The sequence below is a fragment of the Rhinopithecus bieti genome, unplaced genomic scaffold (genome assembly GCF_001698545.2).
Source record: "Rhinopithecus bieti isolate Rb0 unplaced genomic scaffold, ASM169854v2 scaffold_13375, whole genome shotgun sequence".
NCBI classification, from domain to species: domain Eukaryota; kingdom Metazoa; phylum Chordata; class Mammalia; order Primates; family Cercopithecidae; genus Rhinopithecus; species Rhinopithecus bieti.
Window position 1 is genome coordinate 2,405,795 of NW_016807628.1, and position 13,958 is coordinate 2,419,752.

The following is a 13,958-nucleotide window of genomic DNA, read 5'->3' on the forward strand; positions in this document are numbered from 1 at the left end:
AATGTATCACCTTTTGAAAATACAAAAGTAGCACATGCTCACTTTTTTAAGTCAAACAACCTAAAAACGTACAAAATGAAAAGCGAAATTCTCCACTCCTCAGGGAAATAGTCCTTGACAGTGTACTCTTCCAGCTCTTTCTCTACGCCCCTGCAGATACATAGTGACACAGGCCTGCATAGACTTTCGCACACTGTAAGAAACAGGACCACAGCCTATGAATGTTTTGCACTTGCTTTGCTCATTCAGCAGTGTTTCAGGGTCTCTTTCCTGACAGCAAGAGAGGACCTTACTCGCTGGGCTTTCACCAGTTGCAGAGAGCTCAATGAGAAGTCCACACCACTGTTACCTTGTACCCTAGGGATGGATGTTTGAATTGTCACAAACTTTTCATTCTTCCAAACGCAGCCATGAATATTCTTGTTAAGTATGTGCTTCTGCTCCCCTGCACATGTTTCTCAGTCCCTTCGTGAGCCACCCAAGTCTCACCTCTGCTGTCACTTCACCAAGACAGTTCCTGCCAGACCCAACTGTGACCACCAGGATCCTAAACTCAAGGAACACATCTCAGTCCTTTTCTATAACTCCACTCCCTCTTCAAGAGACCACCTACTCTCTGGTAGACTGTGTGGATGGCCCCCAGTGAATCCCACTTCCCAGTATTTATGCCCCTGTGTAGTTCCTTCCCCTAAATCTGAGTTGGACCTGTGACTTGCTTTAATGAAGAGAATGTGTTTTTGCTAATTCCAGGCCTAAACCTTAAAAGTCCTGGCAGTTTTATTTCCATACTCTTGGGAAAGACAGCCACCATGTAAATCGGATTACCCTGAGACTGCCATACTGTGAGGAAGCCCAAGCTACCCACGAGGTGAGGCCAACTAGAAGAGAACTGAAGCCCCAGACATGTCACGCAATTGGAGCTGCTGCAGTCAGACCCTTGCTGTCAGAGCCACCCTAACTGTGCCACATGGAGCCACAGACAATTTAACCCTCCCAGGCTCTGCCCAAAGTGCATACTCTCAAGCAAGTCATACAGTGATCAAGTCACTAATTTTTGGACTTTTCGTTTTTTTTACAGCAGTAGAAACAAAACCTTCTCTTTTCCTTTAATGCATTTGAGAGGAGGAAGTAGAAGGCAGGAGAGGTCATAACAGATACCTCATAGCTAAGCTGGACGCACCCCCAGGCTCAGAGTTCCCAGCACAGCATTGTGTCCAACCCCTGACAACTCAGCCATGTCTGTCTTTCTCCTGGGATGAAGCTGCTGCTGTTGGCTTCTCAGGGGAGAAGGCATGGGGCCCCTCCATGGGACTGCTCATCCCCTTCATTCCCTAAGCAAAGGGAGTGAGCCAGCAGCAAGCACCCACAGCATCCTTGGGAGCACTGACCCAGGCCCAAAAGTCAACAAACCAAATAGATCGGAAAGCACAGAGAGGTCAGGAAAGTTGCCCTAGGTCACACTGCTAGTGAGAAGCACAGCCAGGGCTCAAAACCAGGCATTCAGGCTCAGGGCCTGCACCAGTGACCCACACCAGTGTTTTTCTAACACTCTGATTATGACCTATAGTAAGAATTATATTTTACAATGTGCCTCTGCTGTAGATAGATATAGATAGATATACATATTATGTATATGGGTTTGGGTATAGGTGTGTGTGAAGTGTGTGTATACATTTTTTTTTAACTAGAACAAAAAATTACACAAAACAATATTTACTCTTACTATACATAATGTTTTCTCATATTTTTATTCTTTTCTATTTCATTTTGGTCACTAAATTGATGTCATGAACAATGAATGGGGCTGAGACATACAGTTGGAAAAAAAAAAAAAAAAACTCACCTAAACTGATTTAAGATGGCTCTAAAATCACACTGATCTGAATTTGAATCTTGCTGAAGCAAGATTCCACTTTCAAGTCAAGGGGCCTTGGGCAAGGTGGTTGACTTTTCTAAAGCCTCAGTTTCCCTATGGGTAAGATGGGCATAATAATAACAGCTGCCTCATAACTGTGCTCTGAGAAGCCAGCACTATGAACAATGCTTGGCCCGGAGCCTGGCACACAGCAGACATGCAGCAAGCAGCAGCTACACTGTTATCGCCTCCTCCTCGGGCTGCTGCTCCCAGGCTCAGCATGGGGCTATGCACACAGTGGGCAGCTCACAGGCACATTGAGCCTGCAGCCACTGAGAAAGCAGGCACGTACCTAGGACCAGCTGAGGCAGTGGGTACCTTTGGACTTTCCAGGGCAGGGAGCAAGCAGAGAAAGTCCCCAGTGCCCGCTGAAAAGGCAACTTTGTTCCTGGATTATAGTAGTTCTCTTCAATCATCTTTTGCCTTTGAAGGGGGAAAGAAGGGTAAAACAACAAAGTCAGGGTCAAAAACTGTCCTGGAACAAGGCTCCCTCTGGAAACCAGGCATGGAATGAGCATGGCACCACACACCAGCACCCCCAAACACACTCAGTGGAGCCACCGCAAGCCAAGGCCTCTGAGTGAGGGGCCCACCAGCCCACACAGCCTTCTGAAGTTAGGAAAACATCCTCCGGCCTGAGCCCATTAGCAAGGCTGTGGCCTGAGGGAAGACAGCCCCATCCTGCTAACAGGGTCCTTTTATGCTCTGCCTCCCCCCTCCCCAGGGCCCCAGCTCTATGCTCAAGGCCAGCAGGCTTGGGCAGCCCAGCAAGCCAGCCAATCCGCTCCAGGGTGACACTATTTCTTGTAACTGAGAGGTTCTCTTCCCTACCTCTTCCAATCTGACCAGAAAGCTGGAGTACAGACACCAGTAACACTTCATGGAAGACTTGCAGTGAGGAGACAAGGCCTCATGACGGGATGCAACATACAGTGGTACCACCCAGCCCAGCAGGCATTGCCCACTCCCCACCACTGCACCACAGAGTTCTGCCGTTACACCTCAGAGACTGGAATGTGGTTCCAAGCCAGACACCGAGAAGGCAGCTGAAGACTTTCTCTGTGTACCAACCCTGCATGCCTCCTGGCCTTTGCACATTCCATGCCCTCTGCCTGTAATACTTTTAATAAACCCTTCATCACCTAGCTATTTCCTATTTATTCTTTGGGTCTTAACAACTTACGCATCGCTCCCTAATCCAAAGTAGAATCCTCCCTTATTTTCCTTCCCCATCCTTTTCCTTCACCGCACTTAGCACACTGGTACCACACTTAGCACACATCTGGGTGATCACTAGCAAACAACACTGGCAAGCTGTGAGAGAAGAGGTGACATCTTCTTTATTCTTTAACTTGCTGAAATGAACCCATTTCTACCCTTAAAACAACTCCATGAGGTAGGAACCATTACTCTACCCATTCCACAGATGTGAAAACTGAGAATCAGAGATGAGCCATCACTTGGCCCCACCATGCTGAGGAGAGATGCAGCTGGGACTCGGACCCAGGAAGTCTGATTCTATAAGTTCTAAGCACACCTCTGGCACCTTCTATGGGCACATGCTGGTCTTCAGCATAAAGTCTCCCAGCCCACATCTTTTGTTTGTTTGTTTGAGACAGAGTATCACTCTTGTCACCCAGGCTGGAGTGCAATGGCATGATCTTGGCTCACTGCAACCTCCATCTCCCGGGTTCAAGCAATTCTCCTGCCTCGGCCTCCCAGGTAGCTGGGATTACAGGTGACTGCACCACGCCCAGCTTTTTTTTTTTTTTCTTTTTTTTTGTATTTTCAGTAGAGGCAGGGTTTCATCATGTTGGCCAGGCTGGTCTCGAACTCCTGACCTCAGGTGATCCGCCCATCTCGGCCTCCCATCCCAGCCCACATCTTTACTTACCCTTCCTGTGCCTCCCACATTGCTCTCCCACCAGACTGAAATATACTGTGCACAGCTTCCTGGCACTGAGGCTTTGCTTGGCCTGCACTCTCTGCCTTGGATGCAGCCTGAGTCCAGCTCTCCCTGGCTGGGCTAGTGACTCTAACTTGCTGGGCCGGCCTCCTCATCTATGTGACAGCGGAATAATACCTAAGGCAGTTGTGAGGATTCTACAAGAGAATGCATTATGTATTAGGCACAATGTTTAGTGCATATGATACTCATTCACGTGTCCTTTTATCACTAACATACTACTTCTCTACCACCACCACCATCAGAATCTTAAAGGTCTAAATCAGCAAACACAAGCCAGGGTACTACAGGCCAAATCCAGTCGTCTGAGTCACCCAAAAAAAGTGTTTTCTAAAAATTTTAATTGGTTAACAATAATTTTTTAAATTGGAAAAGTTTCACATAAAAATCCAGACAGCTGGATTTTCTTAATGATCAGCCCATGTGGCAACACCAGGGTCATATTCCCACATGGCAGTGATTGACTGGGGTTGAGTGGCACTGCCCCCTTGAGGCAGGGTGTGTGTTCCCCAGGGGTCCACCGGTTCCCACCCCTCTCAGATGTCTCCCACTGAGCCTGTGGCATTCATTCATATGACCTCTCTGGCCCCTGTGGGTCCTTAAGTTTCTAACCCCTGATCTCAGTCTTACCACTCTTCAAATCCCTACTCACATGTCCACCTCCTTCAAAAAAACCCTCCCCAACCTCCACAGCCCTGTGCTTCCCTTATGGTTTTATACTTTAACAGTTAACTTGCACTGAGTACTTCATGCAAAGATCCAAAGTGAAATATTAGCCTATCAAATGCGGTCACATTTTAAAAAATAATCTATCATGACAAAGAATTTTGGAGGGCCAAGAAGGTTGCACTAGGAAATCCAGCAATGTAAATCAAGCATACAAATCACACACCACATTAGCAAAGAATGATCCATTCCATCTGCATCCCAACAGCATGTGACAAAATTCAATAATTATTCCTGATTTTACAAAGCTCAGAAAGCCAGGAGTTGAAGGAAGCTTTCTTAAACAAAAAGTATCATACTTGGTAGTTGTTAAACAGAGTATGAGAGATTCTAACCAATGCAATAAGAGAAGAAAAATTGATGAAAGGCAATGGGGAGAGCTTAGTTCCACTCTCACAGAGGCAAGAACTATGTCCTAGTCCTCACAATTTCCACAACACCCTAAGCACAGCACATGGGATAGAGAAAGCAGTCAAATATTTGTGGAATGAATAACACCCCAGATGAGTTCTGACCTCTGGTACATGTTCTCAAAACATCCAGTACTTTTTGGAGGCACATATCACAACTTAAATTGCACAACTTGTTTATGAAAATATTTCTGTTTTCCTATGAGATGGTAAGTTCCATGAAATCAAGGCCTTCACTCTAGATACCAAGCATTTCTAGGTGTCCCTGGCCTAAAGCAGGTACTCAATGCCTGCTGCAAGAGACACGGGGGCCTACTGGAGGGTGCGGGGTGGGAGGAGGCTGAAGATCTAAAACTACCTATTGGGTACCGTGCTTATTACCTGGGGGATGAAATAACCTGCACACGAACCTCCCATGACACACAATTTACCCATATAACAAACCTGTACATGTACCCTGAACCTAAAATAAAAGTTAAAATATATATATAGGACTGGGCACAGTGGCTCACACCTGCAATCCCAGCACTTTGGGAGGCCAAGGCAGGAGGATCATTTGAGGCCAGGAGTTCAAGACCAGCCTGGGCAACATAGTGAGTCCCTGTCTCTAAATTAAAAAAAAAAACAAAAAACAAAAAAACCCTACTGCAGATGCATGAATGAATGCACTCAATAGACAGTGCTAAATTACCATGATTTTATTCTGCTTCTCAGCTGAAGAATCTGAAGCCCAGGCAGGGAGTCTTTGGCTGAGGCCACACCAATGTGAAGCCCTGTCAATACCCTGGTGTCCTCTGAAAGGCATCAGCCACACACAAGGCCACACACACATGCCACAGCCCATGTGACTTAACAAGTAAGGAAAGCGAAGCCCAGACCCATGCCTCAGAGCCCTCTAAACAAACACATCCAGGACCCACCCTGGTGGGCCAAGCCGCCACCACTCTGAGGCTGGGGATGACTTCAGTGCGGAGACCTGAGGCTTTCCTCCCAGAGTCCCACGACTGGTGCCCACACGGCTAAACAGCTCCCTTTTGCCTTCCCAGGAAGCTATCAAAGAATTACTTATGTCTCTGGAAGTGCTTGTTTAGAGAAGGTTCTCCACCCCACCTGGGCTTGGCAGGAGCGCAGCATCACCAGGCTGCCCTTCGGGGCTGCTCAGGCTTGCCTCCAGCCCCTGGAGGAGCTCGGCCATCCTTCACGCGGAGAGTCGAAGCCATGAAGCAGCAGGAAGCTTCCCAGGATAAACGGAGCAGGGTGACATCAAAGTCCTCCTTCCAGATTAAACAACTGAGGCCTTCAACTCTCGCTGGCATTCCTTCCAGGATATTCTGGGCTCCTGCCTCAGTTCTCCCTCCGACGGAATGGCAGATATTTTGTTTGTGAGAGACTGAATATTTTCCTTCCTCAGGGGAGGAGGAGGAGGAGGAGGAGGAGGAGGGGAAGGGAGGTGGGGAGGGAGAGGAAGAGAAAGAATGTGAGAGACAAGAGTGGCAAAAAGAACACGTGTGAGTGGGCAAGAGAGAGGGAAGGCAGGGAGGCAGCCAGAAGTGCCTGGTTTGGAATCCAACAAGTGATGTGAAAAATCCAAAAGCGTCTAAATCCAAGCATGTTGTGATTCACAGCCATGGGGCGAGGCTGAAGGACCCCCGAGCTAAAAGGATTCCAGGGCACCTGGCTCACCATGCCAGGGGACTGCACATCCTGTCTCGGACAGCCCTGCTCAGCCCACATGGGGGACCCTCTTTCCATAGGCACAGGCGCGCTGCAGCTCTGGGGCATGATGAGCTCTCTCTGGGGTTTGCTGGTCACTCCCTCTTGTTCCCTGGTCCCTGAAGTGCCTCCTTCTTGAGCAGCAATCCCACCCCACAGGTCCCCCGTAGCCCTGACAACTGGGCTACGGCTAGCCTCCTCCCTAACACGACAGCAGGGCCACCCACCGAAATAGGCTGGGTTGCGCCCCCAAGGACCTGTCCGTGACACAGGGGCAGCACGCTGACTGCCTGCCCTGCTCCACCCGACATACCTGTCCAGAGGGACAGACAGGTAACTCAGATGTGCCAGGAGCCACCAACATGCAAGGCTTTCCACAGACAGTGCCAGGAACGACTTCCAGTTCCCACAGGCTGCAGAGCCACTTGGAGGCTACATTCCCTTCTTGATTACCCACTTGATTCCATACAGAAGCCTCCTGGCAACCCCCCACCCCATCTTACAAGGGCAGCTTGAGCCTGGGACCTTGGTCAGCTCTTCCCCCAACCTGCAACTCCTTCCTCCTCTTTCCTCAGGCTCAGAGGCCCGTCCTGCCCCCTCCCTCCCAGAGTGCCTCTGTGTAGTCCTAGGAGTGGGCCTGGGTGCTCACTGCTGCTTTGTCCCCTTCATCGGACTGGAAGCCGCAGGAGGGCAGGAACCACGTCTCTCTTATTCTCCACTGTATTCCCAGAGCCTGGCCCAGTTAGGGACTTATTAATTCATAATTAATAACAAGGCCAAGTGTGATGGCTCACATGTGTAATCCTAGCACTTTGGGAGGTTGATGTGGGAGGATGGTTTGAGGCCAGGAATTCAATCCAGCCTGGGCAACAAAGCGAGACCCAATCGCTATGAAAAAATAAAAATAAATTAGCCAGACACAGTGGCGTGCACCTGTAGTCCCAGCTACTCGGGAGGCTGAGGCAGGAGGATCACTGTGAGGCTGCAGTGAGCTATGATGATGCCACTGCACCCTAGCCTGGATGGCAGAGTGAAACTATGTCTCAAAAAAAAAAAAAAATAAACTAAGAATTATTGATAACAATTTATATTAATTCATTAGGCTGAGTGCCTGAAAGAAAAGGCCTGGTTCTACCCTTCCACTCCAGACAGGAGGACCTGGGAAAAGATGGAATTTGGAAGCAGGAATTAAAGGGAAGAAGCTGACCAGGGAAGAGGAGCTGGGGAAAAAGGAGGCAGGGAGGGTGTCTTCATTTATTTCTTCTTTTTTTGCTGCTGACAGTTCAGCCTTGATGTTTCATGCCCTCACGGGGACAGTTTGATCCCAGAGTGTACCTGAGCTTCCTGGTACAAACAGCAACACTGTCCATCAATCCGTCCGTCCCTACCTTCCAACATCCCCACTGGGCGAGCAGAGGAAATGTCCCCTGAGTTCAAGGACCTTGCAGGACCCATAGCAGGTGCCTCCTGGATTTGATTTCCCCTAGGTTTCCTACAAAAATGTGAATGAAGAGGGTGCTCCTGGGCTCTAGAGAACAGAAGGCATGCATAGTCTGGGTCAGGGGCATCCGGCCTCCTTCCCCAAGAAGAAAAGTCTCAAAGTGAGGACAAGACACTCCTCGAAGCCTCTACCAGAGACCACATCACAAAGACCCATTAAAGCACTAAGAAGATGACACCCATGGCCGCCACCCACCCATCCTGTGGGACCTATGGAAAACCAGAAGTTCCCCCCAGTCCCTGGCACTCTGCCCAGCCCAAGCTCTCCCAGCCTCTGCTTCCCACCCCCCAGGAGGAAAGACAGTGCCCAGGCTGGAGCAGGCAGCTGGCCCTGGTGCCCATGAGCAGAGGGGACCCTCCCTGGAGAACTCGAAAATGCCAGTGAGCAAAGCCCAAACACCTCCACCCTAGTCCTTCTCCAGCCTTAAAGCAAATCATCTTTTAATCCTGAAACACCAAATATTTAATTTATGCTCTACCTCAAATGTCAAGCCCACCTCCCAGCACATAGCTTTGAAACCACGTAAAGAAGCCTAACACTTTCCATATGGTAAAGACATGGGGCCTTTTAATTGTGCCAACTGGTATCATTCAAGGGTAATTCCCTTGGAATCCGGTGCTCGGGCAACAGCTGGGCCAGCCTCCAATCTCATCACCCAACCCCACATGTCCCCATGGCTCCAAGTAAGCCTGCACCCTCCTCATCTTCTCCAAATATCCAAATGCACTAGGTGCCCCCAGTCAAATTACCAAACTGCCTGGCAGCTGCCTTTGATCCAGAGGCGGGCTTGCCTGCACCATGGCTCTCAGCCTATTTCTTCAGGCAGCTCTGCTGTAAAAGAACAAAAGGGCCAATCGGGGCCGTGGGGAGGAGATTGTTTTAAATCTGGTTGTACATATTCACAATCGGCCTGTGAGTGTATACAGAGGCACACAGGTCTTCACCAAGTGTCTCCCACCTGATACCTGAGTCCCCTGCACTATTTAATCAATCTATTAAGCTTTTTCACTTGTCCATTCTATTTTCCACACCCAGTGTTTCCAATTGGTTTTCTTCTCTGCCTGTTGCTGCTTCATGTTTCCAGCATCCTCCGTTCTCTCTCTGAGTTTATGATGCTTATTTTGCTTTCTAATTCTGTTTAGCACAGTGTTCTCTGGTGTGAGTGCTGGTCAGTTTATTGCTTCTCTTCCATAGTACTCGTGTGCCTCCCATTTCTCATTCCTTTTCTCCTATGAGCCCATATTCCCTTGGACTTGCTCATGTCCCCATGGAAAGGGCAAAAGCCCAGCCCTTGGCCTGCGGCCCTCCAAGTGAGCCTGCCATGAGAGTGGGGGAGGCAGAGAGCCTCTGGTGCTCTTATCCCAGCCCTATCACTCCCTATTTGTAGGCCCCCATCTCCAACCCTACAAATGCCTTCAGTATCATAACTTCCTTCCCAGGTTCAACGGTTATAATCCCATCACAACCCGCCAGGGACGAAAATATTATACCCATTTTGCAGATGAACTAATTAAGGTATACAAGGGTAAAATGGTTTGCACAGGTGACAAATAACTAGGACAGAGCCTGACCTCATTTATTTCTGTATTTAAGAGGGCAGGCTTAGTTTAATGCCAGCATGGTCACCCTTTCACATCTCAGGACCCTGTGTGTAACTTGGTCTCATCTGGGACATTTCTCAAGTTCATCAGATCCCGTCAGGAAGGAAGAGGGCAAACAGGGGCCATCCTGCTTCTGCCTGCCCCAGGACTGGCTCATCTCGAAGCACCCCCTCTCTGGGAGTTTTGTATGCAGCACCCTCCAGGCGGATGCCCTGCCACAGGGCTTCTCTACACATGGCTTCTCCTAGAAACTGCTCCAGAAAGGGAGAAACACACAGTCCACACCAGCAGGCTGTCAACACTACAAGGTTATGGGGAGGATTAAGATAATGTAAGCAAAGTGCTTGACACATATAGGCACTTAATAAATACTAGTTACTATTGCAATAACAGTAATACGAGTTGGATGAGCCACTGTGTCTCCAGCCACTTAGTTGACAGGCCACATAAAGGGCTGGAGGCAGACACTAGCCCCAAAACAGGCTTGGGGTTGGTGGGAGGACCTCTGCCAGCCCTTGGAAATCAGCAGACTTTGCAGCCCATGCCTTCCTACATCCTGATAATATCATGGAAGAACCTACCAGCTACCCCTTCGGCACCAGAGGGAATTGGGGAAATGAACTAGCCTGAGGGTTGCCCACTGCTGTCCTGTTCAATATCTCAGTGCTTCCCAAACTTTGGGCATTCCGTTCCCACATTCACAATTTTGACCACTTGTACTTAATATTTTTCTCTGAATCGACTTCACATTAGACTCTTTTTTAACTTAGCTTCATCCTAAGCAATAATATCTGCAAAATCATGGGTTTGATGTCCTAGCCTTTTTTCCGGTTAAAAAAAAAAAAAAAAGATAACTATTAAGATTTAAAATGTTTATCCAGGTACCACCTGAAATCACCTGGAGGATGCCTGGAGGGCTGTTCTACACCCTGGACTACCCTTGAAGGTCTGACTCCTTATCACTACCTCTGCAGACACAATGGCTGGGCTATCTGGGGCCAAGGTTGGTGAAAACCCAGGCATCTGGGTCCCCAGCAGCAAGAATAACTCCCAAGGAGACAGAGGCCGGCCCCCTGCTTAACATCTTTGATGGCTGGGGCCCACCCTCCAACCACCTGACACATGTCACGCCAACGGCTCTGAGCCTCACATCTTCAAAAGTACTTTGAACAAACATTAATGACCTCTCAGCGTTTCTCTGAGAGAGGGGGCGAGGGAGGGAGGGGGACAGGCACCATCCCATGCTGTCCTCAGCTAGGGGAAGAAACCAGGCAACAGAATTCCGTGACTTCACCAAAGCCACAGACTTAAGCTGGGGCCCCCTCCCCATCCTCCCTCACTTCCCCCAATGGTAACTTTTACTGGCCTGCATTCCTCTCGCTGGGAACACTACTATTTAATTAAAAACGACAGACTTTTGTTTTCCTCTCCCTCTTTCCTCCTCCCTCCCGTCCTCCCAGACTGGATGCCAAGGAGACCCACCAAAAACATGCGGGTAACATTTGTTATGGCTTTGAAGATAAAAGTCAATTGAAGTAAGCCCTCGTTGTATTTCAAGTTTTCCCTCTAGCATGGAGCAAGCTGCCTGGCAGTTCAGAAAAAAAAGAAAAAGGAGGGACTGCAAATAAATGTCATTCTGCAGGAATACTTTGTAAAAATAAACAGGCTGAAAAAACCCAAAACTTGATTAATGGAAATCCACTCAGTGGGCCTCTGTCTGGAGCTGCAAACGCATTTGTTCATACGGCTAAATTAGACCATTTTCGTTGGTCTTTAAATAAATAAGTAGATCAAAAACTAGAAAGGGCAGAAGAAGGGAAGGTTTGTAGTTCTGTTTTTAAAGGGCCTCAACTGCAGTGCCCCCCACCCACCAAGATTTGACCTTTACTAGGGGACAGCAGCTCCAAGTCCGACCAAGCCAACAGAAGACAGAGAAGCCCCCAGCTAAGCAGTGGTGGTGGAGGAGGACAGGGGAGCTTCTCCCAGGCCCAGAGGTTATTTCATCCACACACAGGAACTGACTTTATCCACAGGTCCACCTCCCGACACCAGCACTGCAAGCGGGCTGCCAGGTCCCACCACCCAAATACACACACATCTGAAGTCTCCACTGGCCTCTCCCCAGCCCATGGATAAGACCAAAGAACTAACCAGACCTGAGACTCAGTCTATTCCCCCTCTAAGTTAAAAAAAAAAAAAATTAAATGTCACATCAAAAAGTTGATTCATCCTTTGATCCTAGGCTTGCGCGAGTTCCACGCAGACCGCCTGAAAGCCCCGTGCAGAGTTCCGGAGCTCACAGGACATCTGTGAACGCCAAGTCCCAGGCCAGGAGCTGGGGCTGGACTCACTCATTCCCATCACACTTAGTGCTCCTCCAGGAACTCCAGCCTCAGGGACCCATGGGGTGAAGGCTCAGGGCTGTGCCCAGGCTACAGTAGAATGAGGCCATCTCTCTCATGTGCCAAGTAAGGGGTCTGCCAGGTCTCAGTCCCCCTAGATCTGCCACCCAGAGGGCCACCTGCTCTACTGGGTTCCTGTACAGGTGGCACTGATGAATGCCACAGATAATCAGAACATACTCAGATCCTGGGGCTAGCACAGCTCTGCCCTCCACCCAGACACCCCAATACCACCCTCTCCCTAGCCCCTACTCCACCTCCACCTTTGAATGTTGGTGGCAGAAACAAGGTAGAAGTCAGAGCAGGCCCCCAAATCCCTCCGGTACAGACATGCTTCCCCATCAACTGGACCTTCACCACCTCCCCACCTAGGACCTTTCCCCCAGGCAGCCCTCTGCCTCCAGCTGGGCACTTCAAGGTTCTCCAAGGCACGCGGGAAGAGGGTCGCGTTGGTGGGGCAGTGGGCAGCTGAGAAGAGATTTTTAGACCCAGAAGCTGTGCAGGAAAGTGCTCAAAGTTGGGGTGCATGGGTTTGGGGACCCATCTCTGAGGCTGAAAGGAGGCCAGGAGGTGGGGCAGGGTGGGGAATCATACCCGGGTGCCTCGGCCTATGGTGCCAGCCAACCGCAGCTGTCGGTGTCCCGAGACACCGCCCGGGCAGCGCTGTCTCCCGATCCACTCCTCGATGCCCTTCCGAGCCCAGGCAGCGCTCACGGCGAAGCTGTCACCTGGGGCGGGGACGACATGAAGCCCCTGAGTCTGGCTCCGGGGACCAAAACTTACCCCCGCAGAGGGAAGGAGGAGGCGCGGTGGGAGGCGAAGGGCCACGGCACCGGAGCCAGGAGGCAGTTCGCGGGCTGAGGCAGGAGCCAAGAGAGGGACGCGGGTAAGTAAAGGGGGGTTCAGCGAAGCCCCAGGAGCGAGGAGACAGAAGAGGGCAAGAGAGGTGAGCAGTACCCCTGGAGGACGGGTTTGGGGACCAGACCAGGGAGCGCTGGTGGCCAGGACTGCGGAGGAGAGGGCTGGGGGTCAGGAGAGGGGCCGCAGTAGGTGCAGGAGCCAGGATACGAGAGAAGGCGCCGGGGGACAGGAAGAGAGGGCAGGGTCTTGCGGAGAGGCGCTCGGGGGTCTGAGGAGAGGGCGCCCTGGGAGCCGAGGGCAGGGACGCGGGAGGGGGAGGGGTTGAGGGTCAGCGGTGGGAGCGCAGGACCGCGGGGAGCGGGTAGAAGGGACAGAGGAGGGGGCGCGAAGGCTGCTCCGGGAGCGGGCTTAGGGGGCCGGTGGCCGGAACTGGGGCTTGGGGTGGCCCTGGTCATAAGACCTGGAGGGCTGGGCCGTTCTGCTGCGGCCGCGGTGTCCCCCGCGTCCATCCCCGAGGTCTGCGCCCCGCGCGCCCCTACCTTCCGGGCTCTCCCTGCGCTTGCACACGGCGGCTGCAGGCACATCGCAAGGCGGCGGCGGCGGGAGAAGGAAAGAAAGGAAGGGAGAGAGTTAGCGACCGCGGCGGCGAGGGCGGCGGGGCCCGGGGCGAGCGCGCGGGCGAGGGCACTGACCCGGCTTGGAGTGAAGTTTCCCCATGCTGGGGCTGGGGCGGCTGGGAGCGTCCCTAAGCCATGCGCCCGGCCCGCTGGCCTGGCGCCTCGCCTGGCTCTCCTCCTCCTATCCTCAGCCCCCGAGCCGAGCGGAGCCCGAGGCGGAGCCGCGACGCGCTCCTGCCGCCGTCG

General features: G+C 51.1%; 1 protein-coding gene across 2 annotated transcripts in view; it reads right to left on the reverse strand.

Moving 5' to 3' along the window:
- Window positions 1–13,958, reverse strand: part of NKD1 (NKD inhibitor of Wnt signaling pathway 1) — an 85,894-nt gene extending 71,936 nt beyond the window's left edge. The window contains exons 1-3 of one of the 2 annotated variants that reach the window (XM_017882969.1): window positions 13,788–13,958; window positions 13,635–13,667; window positions 12,829–12,962 (exon numbers count right to left, since the gene is read on the reverse strand). In XM_017882969.1, coding sequence (XP_017738458.1) covers window positions 12,829–12,962; window positions 13,635–13,667; window positions 13,788–13,812 — 192 coding nt within the window. In that variant the 5' untranslated portion in view covers window positions 13,813–13,958. Of the gene's footprint in view, window positions 1–6,127; window positions 6,403–12,828; window positions 12,963–13,634; window positions 13,668–13,787 lie in introns of those variants that run through there. The other variant, XM_017882970.1, reaches the window with a different exon arrangement.